We start from the raw sequence: 16,652 nt of genomic DNA on the forward strand, positions 1-16,652 counted from the left end.
CTTTTTGGTCAACTGTCTAGGGCTAGACGGAAAGCAGGTCGTCCGTGGGTGGGGTGGGAGGATGTCATAAAGATTTAAAGGAAATAGGAACTCCCTGGGAGGGTGAAAAGAGGGAGGCTTTGAATAGATTGGGATGAAGGAGGAGCTTGTGTAGCTGTTTTAACATCAGGTGGCTTGGTGCTGCGGTGAGTTGTTAGTAGTAGTAGTAGATCTGCAGAATAACGAGGTATCTGGAAAATCTGTTTATTAAAATGTAATCTTAGTTTTGAATAAAAGAAGTTTTATCTATGGGATAGGAATTTAAACGAATAGATATTGCTGAAGTACATTTATATGATTTTTGCTTTTTTTTTGTACATGGTCTTTGTTGGCTTTAATAGCATTTTATCGTATCTTATGCAGATTTTCGTAAATTTAAATCGACTGCCTGTCTTGAAATTTTTACTCTGTGGCTTTTCAAAACCATTTGAACCAAAATTGTCGTTATGTGCCACAATTTAGCAGGAAAGAAACTTTAAACTTTTACAGTAGAGTTTTCTAATGTGCTGAATTTGATGGTATTATTTCCATCAAAATCATCACTTTTGGAGGGTTTTACTCCTTTTTCGAAAATAGGGTAAATTTTATCAGGCACTTAGCTTTTATTGTGCAGCTTTAAATTTAATAATTTTCATATGTTAGGAATCATAGGCAGCGCAATAGCGCTGCCTAAGTTAAGAACGATGTTGGCACAATTTATTATTTTTGGTTTCTTTATACCAGGGCACTTTGTATCGAAGGATTTGTCGTAGAAACTTCAAAAAGGGCTCATTCGATTGGAAATTGGAGTGGCTTTTGCTCTTTTTAATAATCGAAAGTGATTAGAAGGCAACTAAAACCCCTTCCAAACTCACCAGATCCCGAAACACAACCAATCGCAATTTGAGATAGCTATTTTCTTCAGAACAGTTGATTTTCAGATTGGAATTATTTTTTTGAGGAGGACACTCCCCCACAGCCCTCAGCGCAAGGGGGGTAAGTTATGCCCTGGGGGCATATAATGTTTTTAGAAAAAGCGTTGTCGTAGAAACTTCAGAAAGGCTCGTTCGATTGGAAATTCAAAGGGTAAGTGCCCTTTTTAATAGTCGAAAGTGATTTTAGGGAAACTAACCCCTCTCTCACGCCCACTTTTTCCCCAATTATATCTAATCAAAATGTTTAGATAACCTTTTTGTTCAACGTAGTTGAAAGTTTTGCAAATTAGGTCTTTAAGTAGGGATCAAAATCCCTATGCCTTCCCAAGGACAAAACATAATTTGCACTTTACTGAAAAAAATATAAATGATTTTACTTTTATAACTTTAATAAATCAAATAATGTTAACATTTTGATTAATAAATATCAGTATACGTATATTAAACTGACAATGCATATTCATTTGTATTTTTTTCAGTAAAGTGCAGATTATGTTCTGGCCTTGGGAAGGCATAGGGAATTTGAGCCCTACTCATGTTATTTTCTGCTCGTTTTGAGTTTGACTCGGTTATTTATTGTAATTTCATTTCGTTTTGGGTTTCATTTATTTATCGATGCTGATTTGTGTAGTTTCACGCTTGGTAGATTATTTTATTTTATTGTTGCTCATTTTTGGTTTAATGGAGTTCTTTACTTTTCTTTGAAAAACTTATTTTGTGGAAAAAGTTTTTTTTTAAATCAATCACTATAAAAAGACAATAATATATTGTATGTAATGTTATCAAAACTCATTTTCTTCGAGTTTTGGTTGCTATGTGTACGAGTCACTCCTTCTTTTCAGTGAGTTATCATGAACTGTTTAACAAATAAAAAATGAACGAAAAAGACAATGCTTCCGTTAAACGTCGCTAAAAACGAATATCCTGGTAATACCTGTCTCCTTCCTCCTGGGATATTCTCTGACAATGCTCATGATGCCCCTACCTCTCCATCTTTTGTTTCCGTAATAAGCGTATGAATGTTTTTTTTTTAATCCTACAAGGAAAACATTTTTGGCAATAAGAGGAGAACTATCACTTCGCAGCACTCACATTCAGTCTCTTAGTCTGAGTAAAGAGAGATTTTAGACTAATTTATGCCCCCCCCCCCATACCCTCTTGTATTATTTGTCTAATGTTTATAGAATGTTAGAAAATTTTGGGATAAATATGCACTTTTCGTGGCTTCAGGTGGTACTTTTCTCCTAAACATGAATCAGCAACCCTCCCTTATATTAGATGATGTGCAATTATACCTGAATCAAGTGAATCAACTTAGTTTAATGAAGCTTAAAGATAAATTTATGCAGTATTAACCTTTTATGTCGTATGGACGAGATTACTCTTTAGGAACGAATGAATCACAGCAAGTCATTACCGCCTCTGAAGATAGGATCCTCAGTATATAGGATTTTCATTATTTTAAATCAATTTTCTACCTCATAATTTTCAATCAACAGAAACTTGGCCTTCTACTGGGCAAAATTATTATTCTGTGCCATAAAATGACAGAAAACGCCGTTTTGCTGTCGCAGAATCTCTATGAATACTTAAAAAGGGCACTAGAGCTTCGAACTTTTGTTCAAATTAACCTTCCCCCTATTTTCTAGGACGATTAGTTCAGTACAATAATCCCCAGGGAAAAAAAAACAAAATCTAAACGAGCAAATAAACATGCATCCGTGATTTTCCTTCTCAAAAACGGGAAAATTCCACATTTTTATAGATCGGAGCTAGAAACCTCTGCAATTGGGTTCTCTAATATGCTACATCTGATAGTGTAGTTTTTATCAACACCAATTGCAATTTTGAAGATGTCCCCCCCCCTCTTCCCGAAAATCAGGCAAAGTTTCTCAGGCTCATAGTTCTTGATGCGTAATTTTAAACTTAGTGAATTTTATGTATTTGGCATTACCGTGAAAAGCTGATTCCTTTGATGTGCGCATTCTTATCAAAACTTTGTTTTCTAGAGTTTTGGTTACTATTATCCCTTGTCATTTTTTACTTACTGTTGTTCATTTACCAACCCTACCAACCTTGCTTACTTACCACAAATTGTTTCATTTACCCCCCAGAGACTTTTACCAAATACGATGCACAGTTTGCCCGAACCTGAAGCCATACCTACATGTATTTACTCGGCAGAGCGAATCTAAAAAAAACTATATGCCAAGAACTTTTCTTATTTTGCTATATAAGTGAGTGTTAGTAGGTCTACTCAGGTCGTAATGGCACTGCATATGTTGGCTTGGCAGGCGCAACCTAATGCGGCTGATAATTTTCGGTTACTGTCACTAAGACCTTAAATGACCAGGAAGTTTCTTTTTTGAGTACAAAGTTCATAAACGTGCACTCTATTCAAATCGTATAGATGGCACGTTGAAAAGTTTTATTTGATAATGCAACATCTGGAGCTGTCTGATATTTTTGAGGGGAAATAGGTCGAGGTCATTTCTGAGACCAGAAGAGGGAGTAGTTACGTGCAGTCTAAAGTCCGTTAAATGTATTTTAAGTGAAGTCTTTATGCCAGCCGCAAGATCAGCTCTCCACAGCTCACAGCCCTAGCGTAATCTATTTATTTAATCATATGTTCCAGATCATTGGTATTGATAGTCAATTCTGCGGTGTTGAAGCTTTTATTACTGGAATGGTTGATTTCTTCCCCGCTTATTTGAGGCCTCGCAGACGCTGGTTCACACTTATTTCTTGTATCACTTTTATGCTGCTTGGAATTCCAATGGTGACACAAGTAAGATTTAGCTAGTCCAGTTGAGTTTATTAAAACACAAAAACAAGAATTTTTATACTCTTTATCTGTGTCTTTATTTTTTTAACTTATGCTTTCCTATATGTCATGTTCACTTAAACCCCTTTATTACTTGTCATATTATTTAATATTTTCTCATGTTTTTAATCCACAAAGGTTCCACCTTTTGGGTTCTTTTTTAGAACTCAGATACTTATTGCACCGTTATAATTACGAATTTCTGGAGTCATGAAGGTAACAAAATTGACTGATCAGGCTAAATAGCAGTCATACTATTTGTTACCTTTCTATATTTTCACCCCACTAAATATTTTTTTGGCAACTTTTTACACTATTTTCCTACCAGTTTTGCTGTAGCAAAACTGAATGAATCAATAGACAGATAAATAACAGACAGACAGATGGACAGACAGAAAGACAGATAAATAGACAGACAGACAGACAAGACAGAACAATAGACAGATAAATAGACAGATAACTTTGAATGAATCAATAGACAGATAAAAAAATTTAATTTTTTAATTAGTTTGGATCAATATTAGTACTCCTCTCTCCCTGCTTAAAAGGTTTTTAAAGATAATCCCAAAAATAGTTAATGATAATAAAAAAAAATAAAAAAATACGAGGTTCAAAATAGGGGTCCTAAGTCAGTGTGTCCAACCTTAAACAATGAATCCTCAAACTTGCGGAAGACTAAAGAAAAAACGACTAAGATTAAAGAGGTACAATATTCAAAGTTTAAAATAGTCAAAAATAAGATTAAAAGGTTTAATGTATGCTTTTTAATTTTGATTCCAAGTTATTTGATAAGCACATACTATTGTAAACCACACGCACTGGATAATTTAGAAATTCTCAACTTTTATACAAATAATATCGTCGTTTGCTTTTTTCCTCCGAAAAAAGCAAGTGATTAATTGTTAACAGTTAACCACTTGCTGTCACCCCCCCCCCCAAAAAAAAAATTTTGTATCTCGCTAAAAGAAACTTAACCTCTAGAGAATCACAATTTTCTTTGACTTGAGACCGCATGCGTGCAAATGAAAAGCTGGCTTTTTCACAGAGAAGGAGGCCTATTTTGCCAAATTATTTTAAATTTCTGAGACACTGAAACTTAACGAAGACAATTTGCCTGACCAAATCATCAAATAGCGCGTTAAGTGAGATAGTAAATAACAACAAACCTTATACTGAAAAATATTCCGACGTACTGAGCAATGGTTTCAGTTGAGGGGGAGGGATTGATGCTCCCCCAAAATTCTAAAAAATACCTTTTATCCGTATTTTATTGAAAAATGGTTCTTTCATTACTTTCTTTGAAAAATTGAAACAAACAACGAAATTGCCCCCCCCCCCACAACCCTAGCCTTATAAAAAATACATTACCCCCCTGGCTTCCACGAACTGACGACACTGATACTGAAAATCTAGAGAAACTTTAAAGTCAGCCTAAAACCGCTCAAAATGAATATTAACCTGGATAGAAATCCTAGTTCAATAGCTGGCATAAACTACGCCTGTAATGAATAAATACGGCTGTTTTGGCTTGAAGAATATTACGCCTGCCCATTCCGTTTGCATTGTTATGGTAGTTAGCAGATCGATAAGATAGGGTCGGTGAAAAGACTGCACATGCCTGTAGCAGGCTTATTGCACCAGTGAAGTATTTATTTTTCAGGGTGGAGTATTTCTATTTCAACTGATGGATAGTTATTCAGCCAGTGGCATTACAATACTTTGGGTTATTGCATTCCAAACTGTTATTATTTATTGGACCCTTGGTCGTGGAATGTTTAGAAAGATGATTGGACATATGCTTGATAGAAAAATAAACATATTCTTTGAAATTTGCTGGGCATATTTAGCGCCGCTTGTTATGACGGTAAGGTTTTTTTTTGTATGTTTGCGAATATTTGTGTACTACATACTGAACAGCTTCGTAAACTTTTACACCTGACTATGTAGAAAGTGTCAAAATTGCAAAACGAAAAATAAGAGATACTGAGCCTGAACCATGCTTTTAATATCAAATTCCTAATAATATAGCTTCAGGTGGAAAAAATGAGTTGTTCAGAAGCCCAAAGTGATTCCAGAACCCCCGCCTCTATTTCTGCCTCCGTTTCTCTGTCTGTTTCTTTATCTATCCCATTCTACGTCTTGTTTTCTCTCTTTTAAAAAAAAGGGATCAAATACGACGGGAAACGTCTCTAAAGGTCTGTCTTCTATAAAATTCTATTTTGGGATTTAGGAAAAAACAAGCCAATATAATTAATAAAAAGAAACATTCAAATCTTTAAACTGAAATACAGTTTAAACTGAAAAACTGTAAAAGAAACACAGTTTTTACAAGGTGAATGTGAAGTTTTTCTTAGTAACTGTGATTTCAATCAAATTACGTCAATTTTCAAAAAGTCTTTCGTGTCTGATTTAAGATTATCTGGGTAACAACTAGATCTAAAATTTAAGCAATTACAAAAGAACTAGAAAAAGAAAATATACCTCACATAAATTCGAAATTCCCAATAGCCCTCATACTATTAATTTAATTAAAAAGGACTTAACAGAACAACAGAGGGTGGTGCTTAAAAAAGACAGGATATTTGAACTAGAATCCCAACAGAAAAAAATAATTTTGAAGAGTTGGACAAAGGTTCATCAGTGTTCAAAAGATATTAATGTATAATATTTCTGACCTTGGATTGTAAATTTTTTACAAATTTTTTACAAAGCCACCCAATCAAAATTTTGAGATAGCCATTTTGTTCAGCACAGTCGAAAAATCTAATAAATATGTCTTTGTGAATGACTTAATCCCCCACAGATACTGAGGGAAGGGCTGCAAGTTATGAACTTTGCCCATTGTTTACATATGGTATTGGTTATTGGGAAGGATACAGACGTTTTCAGGAAATATTTTTCTGGTGGGGGGGGGGGGGGGTTGAAGGTGGTGGTAACAAGGGAGGATCTTTCCATGAAGGATATTTCCTTGGGGGAAGGGACATTTCTATGAAGTGGGCACCGGATTTCCAAGCATTATTTAAAAAACGATCAGAAATTAAATAAAAAAATTAAGGTTTCTCAACTGAAAGTAAGGAGCAACACTAAAACTTAAAACGAAGAGAAAATATTACATGTATGAGGGGGTTCGCCCCCTAGTCAATACCTCGCTCTTTACGCTAAAGTTTTTTTTAGTACTTTCAAAAGAGCTATCTATTCTAATTAAACGGCCTTTGTGATTCAGGGTTTTTTGATTCGAACAAAATTCGAACTTTAGCGTAAAGAGCGAGATATTGACTAGGGGGAGAACCCCCTCATATACTTAATAACATATAAATAATAAAAAAAGAAGTGATACGGCTCAATAGTAATCGAAACTTTAAAAAAACGGAATTTTGATGTCAATAAATATATCAAAAGTATGGGCTAATAATGCTGATTTTAAATATATAAATAAATAAGGAACCAAAAAAATTGGAGGGCAAATTCGTATGATCAAAATTTTGAGAAAGCCATTTAGCCAAAAAAAGTAAAATTAATATGCAAATTTCGTTTTAATTATTCATTTACGGTTAGGTAATTTCAAAACCTGCATTAATTCAAAAACGTTCAGAAATTAAATAAAAGAAAACGAGTCTTTTTTAACAGAAAATAAGGAGCGACATTAAAACTTAAAACGAACAGAAATTATTCCGTATATGAAAGAGGCTGTCCCCTCCTCAACGCCTCGCTCTTTACGCTAAAGTTTGACTCTGTCTCACAATTTATCCTTTAAAACAGTAAAAAAATTTAGCGTAAAGAGCGAGGCGTTGAGGAGGGGACAGCCCCTTTCATATACGGAATAATTTCGGTTCGTTTAAAGTTTTCATGTCGCTCCTTGCTTTAAGTTAAAAAAACTTGTTTTTTTTTTTATAAAATAAAGGTCAGAAATATATCTGCAATAAGAAGAGAGGTATCATCCGACAAAAACCTTATTCAGACTTAGTCTGAACCAACGAAGATAAGAGATTAACTCCTACCCCTCCCTTCATACCTTTTTTGAAATTGATCTGATGGATCATACAGAGTTGGAAAATTTGTGTATTGAAATGTGCTCTTTTAGGCTTCTGTTCCCCCTCCCCACCCGCGCAATGGCACCCTTCTTCATAATAGGTGATACGCAAAAATGTATCACTAAACATAATTTTATGAAAAATCAATTGAATCGAGTTAGTTAAATCAAGGATTCACATAAATGAACCCATTATCTTGTGTGGACTTGATGACATTTCAGGGACAAATGCGCCACTGCGTGGCATGCTTTGAAGCTCAAGATGTAGTTATTAACACTTTTAAATCGATTGGCTATCTCAAATTTTTCATTCGGAAGCAACTTGGTCCTCTTTGGCGCAAAATCGAAGTGTGGTACCACAAAATACGAGAAAATGCCGCTTTTCCGTGGCATAATCTTTTTGTTTCACTAGCTTTCACTTAAAAAGAGCACTAGAACTTTTAATTTCGGTTCAAACAAACTCCCTCCCGATCTTCTGGTACTATTGATTCGACAAAATCACCCCCGAAAAAAAAACAAATAAACACGCACCCGTAATCTTTCTTCTAAAAAAACAACAAAATTCCACATTTTTAGATATAAGCTTGACACATCTACGGCAGGGTTCAATGATATTTTAAATTTAATGGTGTGATTTTCATTAAATTTGCTTGACGCTTGGGGTGTCTTTCCCTTCTTTTTCAAAAATCAGGCAAAAGCTTTTGATGTATAGCAATAAACTTAATTAATTTATATATTTTGAATCAGCATAAAAGTCAGTTCTTTTGGTCTATTGATTGCTATCAAAATTCCTTTTTTTAAGATGTTGTTACTATTGGCCCGAGTTGTTCCTTACTCTCAGTTTTTGTTCCATCCTATCTCGAATTGTCTATGGAAATATTTCACCATAGTTTTGCGAAGTTTTTTCAAAGGGTCTTATCCGATAATATACAGTTTACCAAAAATACAAAATGTAGGCAATCTATTCTTAGACCTATTGTACCAACTACTCAATCATCAACGGAAAAAAATACAAAGGGCTAGCAAGACCAATAAAAGCAGAGCTTAATTAGCAAAAAAGTTACATTAAAAATTCGGAATTAAATATAAAAAAGCTCAAGCCCACAGTAACTGAAACCTTTAAAGAGATAATTTTGATAACAATTAATGCATAAAAAACAATGGGCCTTTTATACTGATTGCAAATACAGAAAGTTCATTAAGCTTAATTTTGAACATCAAAAGCTAGGAGCCTGAGAAAATTTGCCTGATTTTGCTAGGGGTGTAGCCGAAGCTTTGTTTTGGGAGTGGCTCAAACCGCCACAAGGAGGGGGTTGGTCGGACACGAAAAACTTGTTTAATAACCATTAAAACCAAAAAATAAAAATTTATATTGATTTTTTATGTATCAGAGGCTGTTCAAACTTCACAAGCCCCCCTAGGGCTAGGTCATAGAACGTTACGTTCCTTGGTAATTTTTATTTCTGCCTTATTTTTTTGGGAACGATCATGATCAACAGCTGATTAAAAAAAAGTATTTCTTTGAAGTGCCTGAGTGAAGAATCATGATCACGGTTAAGTTTCGAAAGGGCGGGGGGAATAATTTTGAATAAGTTTCAAAATTAAGCAAACTACATGGAAAACACAAGAAATTATGCGAAGTATTCCAAAATTACGAAAATTGGGGGGGGGGGATTCAGAACATGCCAAATACCCATTTTCTGCCCCTCATATGAAGGTTCCTGCCTTAGTCCTTTTAAGAAAAATCTCTTTAAGAAAGGACTCCTTTTAAGAAAATTTCGAAACTGTTGTTATTTAAAACAATGACAAAAACTTTATTTTTACAGGTCATATTTATCTTTTATTGCACAACATATGAACCAGTTAAATATGGTGGCTTTTACACATACCCTCCTTGGGCGGAAGCTATTGCCTGGCTGATCAGTTTGTCTTCTATGATCATGATCCCAGGATATGCCATCTATTACGTCATAATCAATAGACACGTTGGCTCTATGAAAGAGGTTGGTGTTTGGTATTTTTCTTTGTCTTTGAAAAAACTGTAGTTAAGAGTAGGTATAAAAATATATAGTAGCCTACAAATGTATAATATAACTATAAAAACTATAGCAAAAATTATCAGTATACATGATAGACAAGTGGAAGACAGCGTAAAAGTGTAATAGCTTCGCTAATTTGCCTTTATTATAATAAATAATCAGACACAATAGAACTAAAACATGCAATTCTTATTATACAAATCTGCAAAAATTAGAGGAAATTAATAAATGTCAGTTTTTTCTAGCTTTACCTGGGACTAACCTTGTTTCGCTGATGGAGATGCAAAATCTTCTTGTGTTAATTTGTGTAGGTTTCTTGTGTGACATGATCTTGAATTGCGCATTCTGCTGACGTCGACTTTATCTTAACCCCTATTTGTTGTCTTGTCGCATTAGGATGATAAAACCAATTATTTGATCAAATACATAAATTTTTACCGATTCCCGATGGGTGACAACACAATTAATCGTGATGATTCTAAAACTAAACATAACTGTTGATGGGGGAATCAGTTTTATACATCTGAAAACAGCATATTGTTGAATTAATTGTTAACTAAATCTGTTTAAATTTATAACAGTGATTATTTTGATATACATTAGATGAGGCTTAATTTGGACTTTAGATCCATCCCTTAAAGTTGTAATGCCCATAGTTCGTTCAAAAGGTATTAAGTTACAGAGTCCCAATATTGTAGGAGAGAAAAACTGAAAAACAAGTTTTGTGGTTTTCCGTTGTTATTGGCGATGGATTGTTAGCATAAAAATATCTATATCTCGCCTTCAAGACAAGAAAAACATAGTTTTAACGTGTAAAGAGAAAATTCCACCTATGACTACATTTTTAGTAAAGGAAATATAACGGGTTTGGGAAAAACGGAAACTCCTAAATATTTTAAGACTCGCATAAGGATATTGGCCACAAATTAAACCGATTAATTCTGTGTATTTTGTTTGATTGGGACTGTTGTAAACACCCCTTTGCTGGGTGTTTAACACAGTTTATAAAATTATCCAGTAAGTTTATCGCAGATCATTTCTGGTCTTCATTCTCGGTACGAACAAAAAGCTCCTCCCACTTCTTTCTGCATTAGCGGGTTAGTCTGTTTCCGTCAATCAATGAGAAATGGTTACAAAGTGCATTATGTGTAATAGCGGGTTTCCACTTGTTTCGTGTCCAAGAGAAATCTGACTTGTATACCCGTGAAAAGATCTAATGCCGCTTATGTTTCTATCTGCAAAAACGTTCTCTGGAGCACTCGCACCTTGGTCCGGGTTTTTATAATGGGTGAGATAGGGTATGATCATACTGTTAATTCTCTAAACTATGGTGTTTACCCACCCCTTTTGGGGGGTTGTTTTACACAAGATTTTTTGTCGCGGGGGGGGGTGGTTACACAAAAATAAACTCAAGAAACATATAACAAATTTCTTTATATTCATTTTGTTACGTTTTTAAGATTCAGACAAACATTTCGGGGTGGGGTCAACCTTATACCTGCCTCCCCCTGGATACGGCCTTGCCCAATTGACAAAACATGTCACATAACACATTTTAAATCAAACCAACCGATAGCTTAACACCTTTCCAAAAAATTGTCATCCACTGTATCTTGATAAACAATCTAGCCTTTTGATGAAATGATCAATTTTATCACATTTTTACAGTATTATAGCAGTGAGTCTTTTCAACCTTTTAATATATATACATGTCATATGGTTTTTAATTTTGCTACAAATATATTTCTTCAGATATAGTAAATGAAAGCAATGAGTGCTATTAAAGCTTGAAACGACCGAAAGTCATCCTGTATACGAAGGAATGACCCCCCCCCCCAAATCATGTTCTTTGGGATCAAACCGGCTTTCCGCCCAATATTTCAAGATCAAATGCTATAACACAAGTGCAAATTCTGCAAATATAGGGTAAGTAAATGTCACTGGATAGGATGCATATACATTCTCCAATTTCTGCCATTGGACTTCCAACCTCATAACTTATGAAGTCCAACCTCAGACTTATGAAAATGAATTTGAAATATATTTAACTTAATATTTTTTGGAAATATATCAATCAACATTAGCTATCTACCAGACCTAAGAATATCATGCTGCTGAGTAAAATTATACACAAATCAATGGATCAGCAAAGCTTCTATAACAGGCACAAGTTTTACAAGATGTGCTAGGAGAATCTCTAAGGATTATCTTAAAAACACTTGATGTGAATCTTTGTGAACTCTTGTAAACTGAGGACGTCTGTAATTTATGAGAGCTCATTTTGACCATATATACTACTGCCCTACTACCAACAATTTTGTTTTAGTGCCATGCTTGTCTAAGGCCAACGCAGCCGTAGGCGTTCAGTCTATACAAAGGTTGGTTCTTTACTCTCTCTCTCTTAAAATTCAAATGTTGATTCAATCCGATTCAGTCGATAGTGTGATGGAGTTTTATCAACTGCTTTTTCCAAACCATCTGCTTTTTCAGCCATATCTAATGTAAATTTGAAGGTCTTGGGGGGGCAGCTGCCCCCCACCTGTCCCCCCCTACGCCCATGAATATGGTTCCAAATGATCTTAGTTTTAATATGACTCCAAATGATCCTAGTTTTAATACGGCTCCAAATGATCCTAGTTTTAATATGGCTCCAAATGATACTAGTTTCAATATGGCTCCAAATGATCCTAGTTTTATTATGGTTCCAAACGATTCTAGTTTTAATATGGCTCCAAATGATCCTGGTTTTAATGTTGCTCCAAATGATTCTAGTTTTAATATGGCTCCAAATGGATGGCCAAAAGCACAATTTTCATCAACATATCGTCTGTCAAACGTCTAACCATACTGTGGAACCTGTAAAACGTCTGTAGACTTCAATCAAAATCGTACCATTTTAAGCTTTCTTTCATTACAGCATCAAAAAGTGAGATCGTACAAAATTTGTGAAGATATTATTATTTGATATATAGTCAGTCTAACAAGTATTTTGACTATAAATGCGACTACCCCAATCTTTTCCTTATACAACCTCCCCAATCAACTTTTTTAAGAGTCATCTAAGCAGTCACATCTCTATGAAACTGACACCTCAGTGCTTTTACTTGGCTTGTATTACTTCTTTTTGGGTATTTCATCCCGCAACAAAAATTCTATTTGAAAACAAGCGTCAATATAAAACGGTTAATATATATTTAATATAAAACTAATATATATAGTTAATATACAGTCAGTACAAAAAAGTTAATATAAAACAGTAACTATTGAAGATTACATTCTTGTACTAATTTAAGGGACCTTAGGGATGTTGGAAGTATCTTGGAGTTTTATGAGGAAATGAGGCGGAAAAGCCACTTGTATGTCTCAAAATTTCCTGAATATTGAGAGGACCTTAAAAGTCTTCGTAAGAATTTCTCCCTTCCCTGTCAACATTGGATATTTTGTGGAAAACTCTATGCTTTCCATGATCATTTTCTGGTTCAGTACTACATTGTAGAAATTTCAATATAGCACTTTGGATAGCCATTGCATTAAGAAAAGTTACAGTAAGTTCATTACAACCCCTTTTTAGATATTGAGCCTTAGGAACACAAGGTCTCACAACTTTTGTGTTAATTCGCTAAAGTTCAATAAGCAGAAAGGAGGCACATTATAAGAATTTAATTTCGGATTAAACCGTATGTCATATAAGTATGTGCAGTTACGCTTAGAAACACCATGTCCAAATTATAATACCATTTAATTAATAAGGATCGAAAAATCCGACAAAATACCTATCTAGTTTCGATATTATGATTTCTTTTGATGAAAAACTTCAAATCTTGTGATCCGTTGTCAAAAAATTCCGCATTTTTTTTTTTTGGTGAATGGACAAGGCTCTCACAATATACTGAAACCCTAATGAAAACGGCAGTGCGTCAGTTGATGTGTGCTCTGAGGACGTTTCACTTATTCTATAAACGTATCATCCATTTCTTATTGAAAGCATTTAAAGGGCTGACAGACGTATTGTTTTCCAACATCTGTGATTGTTCACTACGGGCGTATTTTACGTCAACTTTCGAACTAGGGTATCTTTCTAGATTAACAGTCACTTTGAGCGGTTTTTAAGCTGGCTTTTAAGTATGGGAGATTTTCTGAGTATGTATTTACAGTATAAGATTTGTGGAGCGAACTACTAATCCATTTAATATGCAATGTTTCAACATTTCCTTTCAGATTTGGCAGAAGGGAACGACCCCAGTTTTCAAGGCTAGAAAAGGTGCACTATTTGACCCAGCTGCAACACAGACTAATGGTGAAGTAAATAACGCAACTTCGCTACCAACTGTGGAAAGCAAGGCGGAGCTTGTTGAAAATGATGTTATGACGAAACCATAGATATTTTAATATGTTACAGAGATATAATATAAATATTGATATATTTTTAATTTTTTATTTTATGAACCATCTATATCCACTCCCTCGTCGTTATAATTTACTAACGACGGATCGTAGAAAGGTGGGGAAGGGCTCATTAGATTGTAAATTATGATATGTGGGTCAGTGAAAAAAAGAACCGATTCCAAAGAGTCAAATCAAAATTGTAATATTTCTTTTCAATCAGAACGGTAGAAAATATCAAAGAGTATAACAACAAACAATAAGATATAGCTCCCTGCCAGCACCAACGACAAAGGTATTATTTTATGGAAACAACTCTTTTCAAACTAAAACTATGTATTTTCAGTAAAATGGCGGACGTCTTACTACTTGTAATAAAATCATGTAGGGATCTTTAACCTGAAAAATTGGGAGAGGGGGTTCAAAGTGGAGTCCCTGATGCAGAACCCCTTATTCGACCCCCAGCTTCGTAAATACCGATATGTTGCGCCCGCTTTGACTCGTGATCACAGTCATTAATGATTAAAGGCAAGTTATCAAAATAGCAATTGGATTATAGTAAATCAACTTAAAATTTAGAATCTTACGCGATTTCTTATAATTTCAGAAAGCATCCAAACCCCAAACATGAATTTTAAGTTTTAAGAGAGAATCCGGACCCCAGTTTTTTAGGGCACTAAAGTAAATGTTGAGATTAAGATGGGCAGGGGTGACTGCTCCCAAGCTTTTCTGACATTAAATTTCTTTAATTTTTATATTTTTTCACTCATACTATACAGTGTAAACCTTGCCCCCAGATTATGAGGCCTAATATTGCTAATGTTCCTTCGTTTCTAGACCAAAGTTCCCGTTAGATAAAGTAGCCTTTGATTAACTGTTTTCACCATTTCTCGATTGTTTTCGTATATGAAAATCTCTTAGAAAATACCATAATTTCGTTCAACAAAAAATATTTTTCAGTAAAAATTTATTAAATAAACTAGTGCATAAAATCTACACCATTTCAATCTAAATTTTTACAAACGCTTTTATGATGCGTATAGTCAAACAGTTCGTGGTAACGAACTGTAAGTAAGGAGCGACCCGTCTCAATGGTAACCGAAACTCTAAAAAACGGAATTTTGATACCAATAGATACATCAAACGAATCAGATTTTAATGCTGATTTCAAATATATAGATTTCATCAAGTTTAATCTTACTTATCAAAAGTTACGCGTCTGAGAAAATTTGGCTGATTTTCGAAAAAAGGGGGAAAGACCCCCTAAAAGTTATAGAACCTTAATGAAAATCACACCATCATATTCAGCGTATCAGAGAACCCTACTGTAGAGGTTTCAAGTTCCTATCTACAAAAATGTGGAATTTTCCATTTTTTTGCCAGAAGAAAGATCACGGATGCGTGTTAATTTGTTTTTTTTTGTTTTTGTTTTTTTTTTCTTTTCCCGTAGATCGTATCGACCCAGTGGTCCTAGAATATCATGGGAGGGCTCATTGGAACGGAAATTAAAATTTCTAGTGCCCTTTTTAAGTGAAAAAAAATGGAGGGCAACTAGGCCCCCTCCCACGCTCATTTGTTTCCCAAAGTCACCTGATCAAAATTTTGAGATAGCTATTTTGTTCAGCATGGTCGAAAATATTATAACTATGTCTTTTAGGATGACTTAATCCCTCGAAGCCCCCACGGGGAGGGCTGAAAGTTATGAACTTTACCCAATTTTAACATATAGTATTGGTTATTGGGAAGTATACAGAAGTTTTCAGGGGGAATTTTTTCTGGTAGTGGGGGGGATGGGGTGAGTCGGGGGTTATATGGGAGGATCTTTTCATGAAGGACGTTTTCATGGGGGAAGTGACATTGCTATGAAGGGGGCGCCGGATTTCCCATCATTATTCTTAAAAAATCAGAAATTAAATATAAAAAAACAAGTTTTTCAACTGAAAGTAAGGAGCAACCTCAAAACTTAAAACAAACAAAAAAATATTAGATATAAGATTGGGTTCACCTTCTAGTCAATGCATCGCTCTTTAAGCCAAAGATTTTTTAGTACTTTCATAAGAGCTATTTATTCTAATTAACGGCCTTTGTGATTAAGGGGTTATTTTTAAAGAATTGGATCAAAAATTCGAATTTTAGCTTAAGGAGCAAGGTATTGACTAGGGGGCAAACCCCCTAATATATGTATTAAAAATATATGAATATAGAAGTTCGTTACGTAAGTTAATTCGTAAGTTACGTATATTTCAGAATCAGTTTAATAAAAACAGCTGTCATAGACACATTAAAAAAAATGCACTAAAAGGCGCTGTTTTTTACATTAAAAACACTTCACCACATTTCATCAAAAGCACTTGTAAAGAATGGAACAAAGGAGCTACTGAGTCTGTTAGTGCGGCACGAGACGGGCATAAGCTTGCTCTTGC

General features: G+C 34.6%; 1 protein-coding gene across 2 annotated transcripts in view; it reads left to right on the forward strand.

Moving 5' to 3' along the window:
• LOC148954349 (sodium- and chloride-dependent GABA transporter 1-like) overlaps nt 1–14,271 on the forward strand; it is a 118,883-nt gene extending 104,612 nt beyond the window's left edge. For both annotated transcript variants that reach the window (XM_089087051.1, XM_089087050.1), the window contains 4 exons: nt 3,589–3,741; nt 5,438–5,641; nt 9,634–9,810; nt 14,065–14,271. In XM_089087051.1, the coding sequence (XP_088943177.1) occupies nt 3,589–3,741; nt 5,438–5,641; nt 9,634–9,810; nt 14,065–14,226 (696 nt within the window). In that variant the 3' untranslated portion in view covers nt 14,227–14,271. The remainder of the gene's footprint in view (nt 1–3,588; nt 3,742–5,437; nt 5,642–9,633; nt 9,811–14,064) is intronic.
• The last annotated feature ends 2,381 nt before the right edge of the window (nt 14,272–16,652 follow it).

This window comes from Artemia sp. Qi Xiang Cuo, chromosome 3 (assembly GCF_049724085.1).
Source record: "Artemia sp. Qi Xiang Cuo chromosome 3, ASM4972408v1, whole genome shotgun sequence".
Taxonomy (NCBI): Eukaryota; Metazoa; Arthropoda; class Branchiopoda; order Anostraca; family Artemiidae; genus Artemia; species Artemia sp. Qi Xiang Cuo.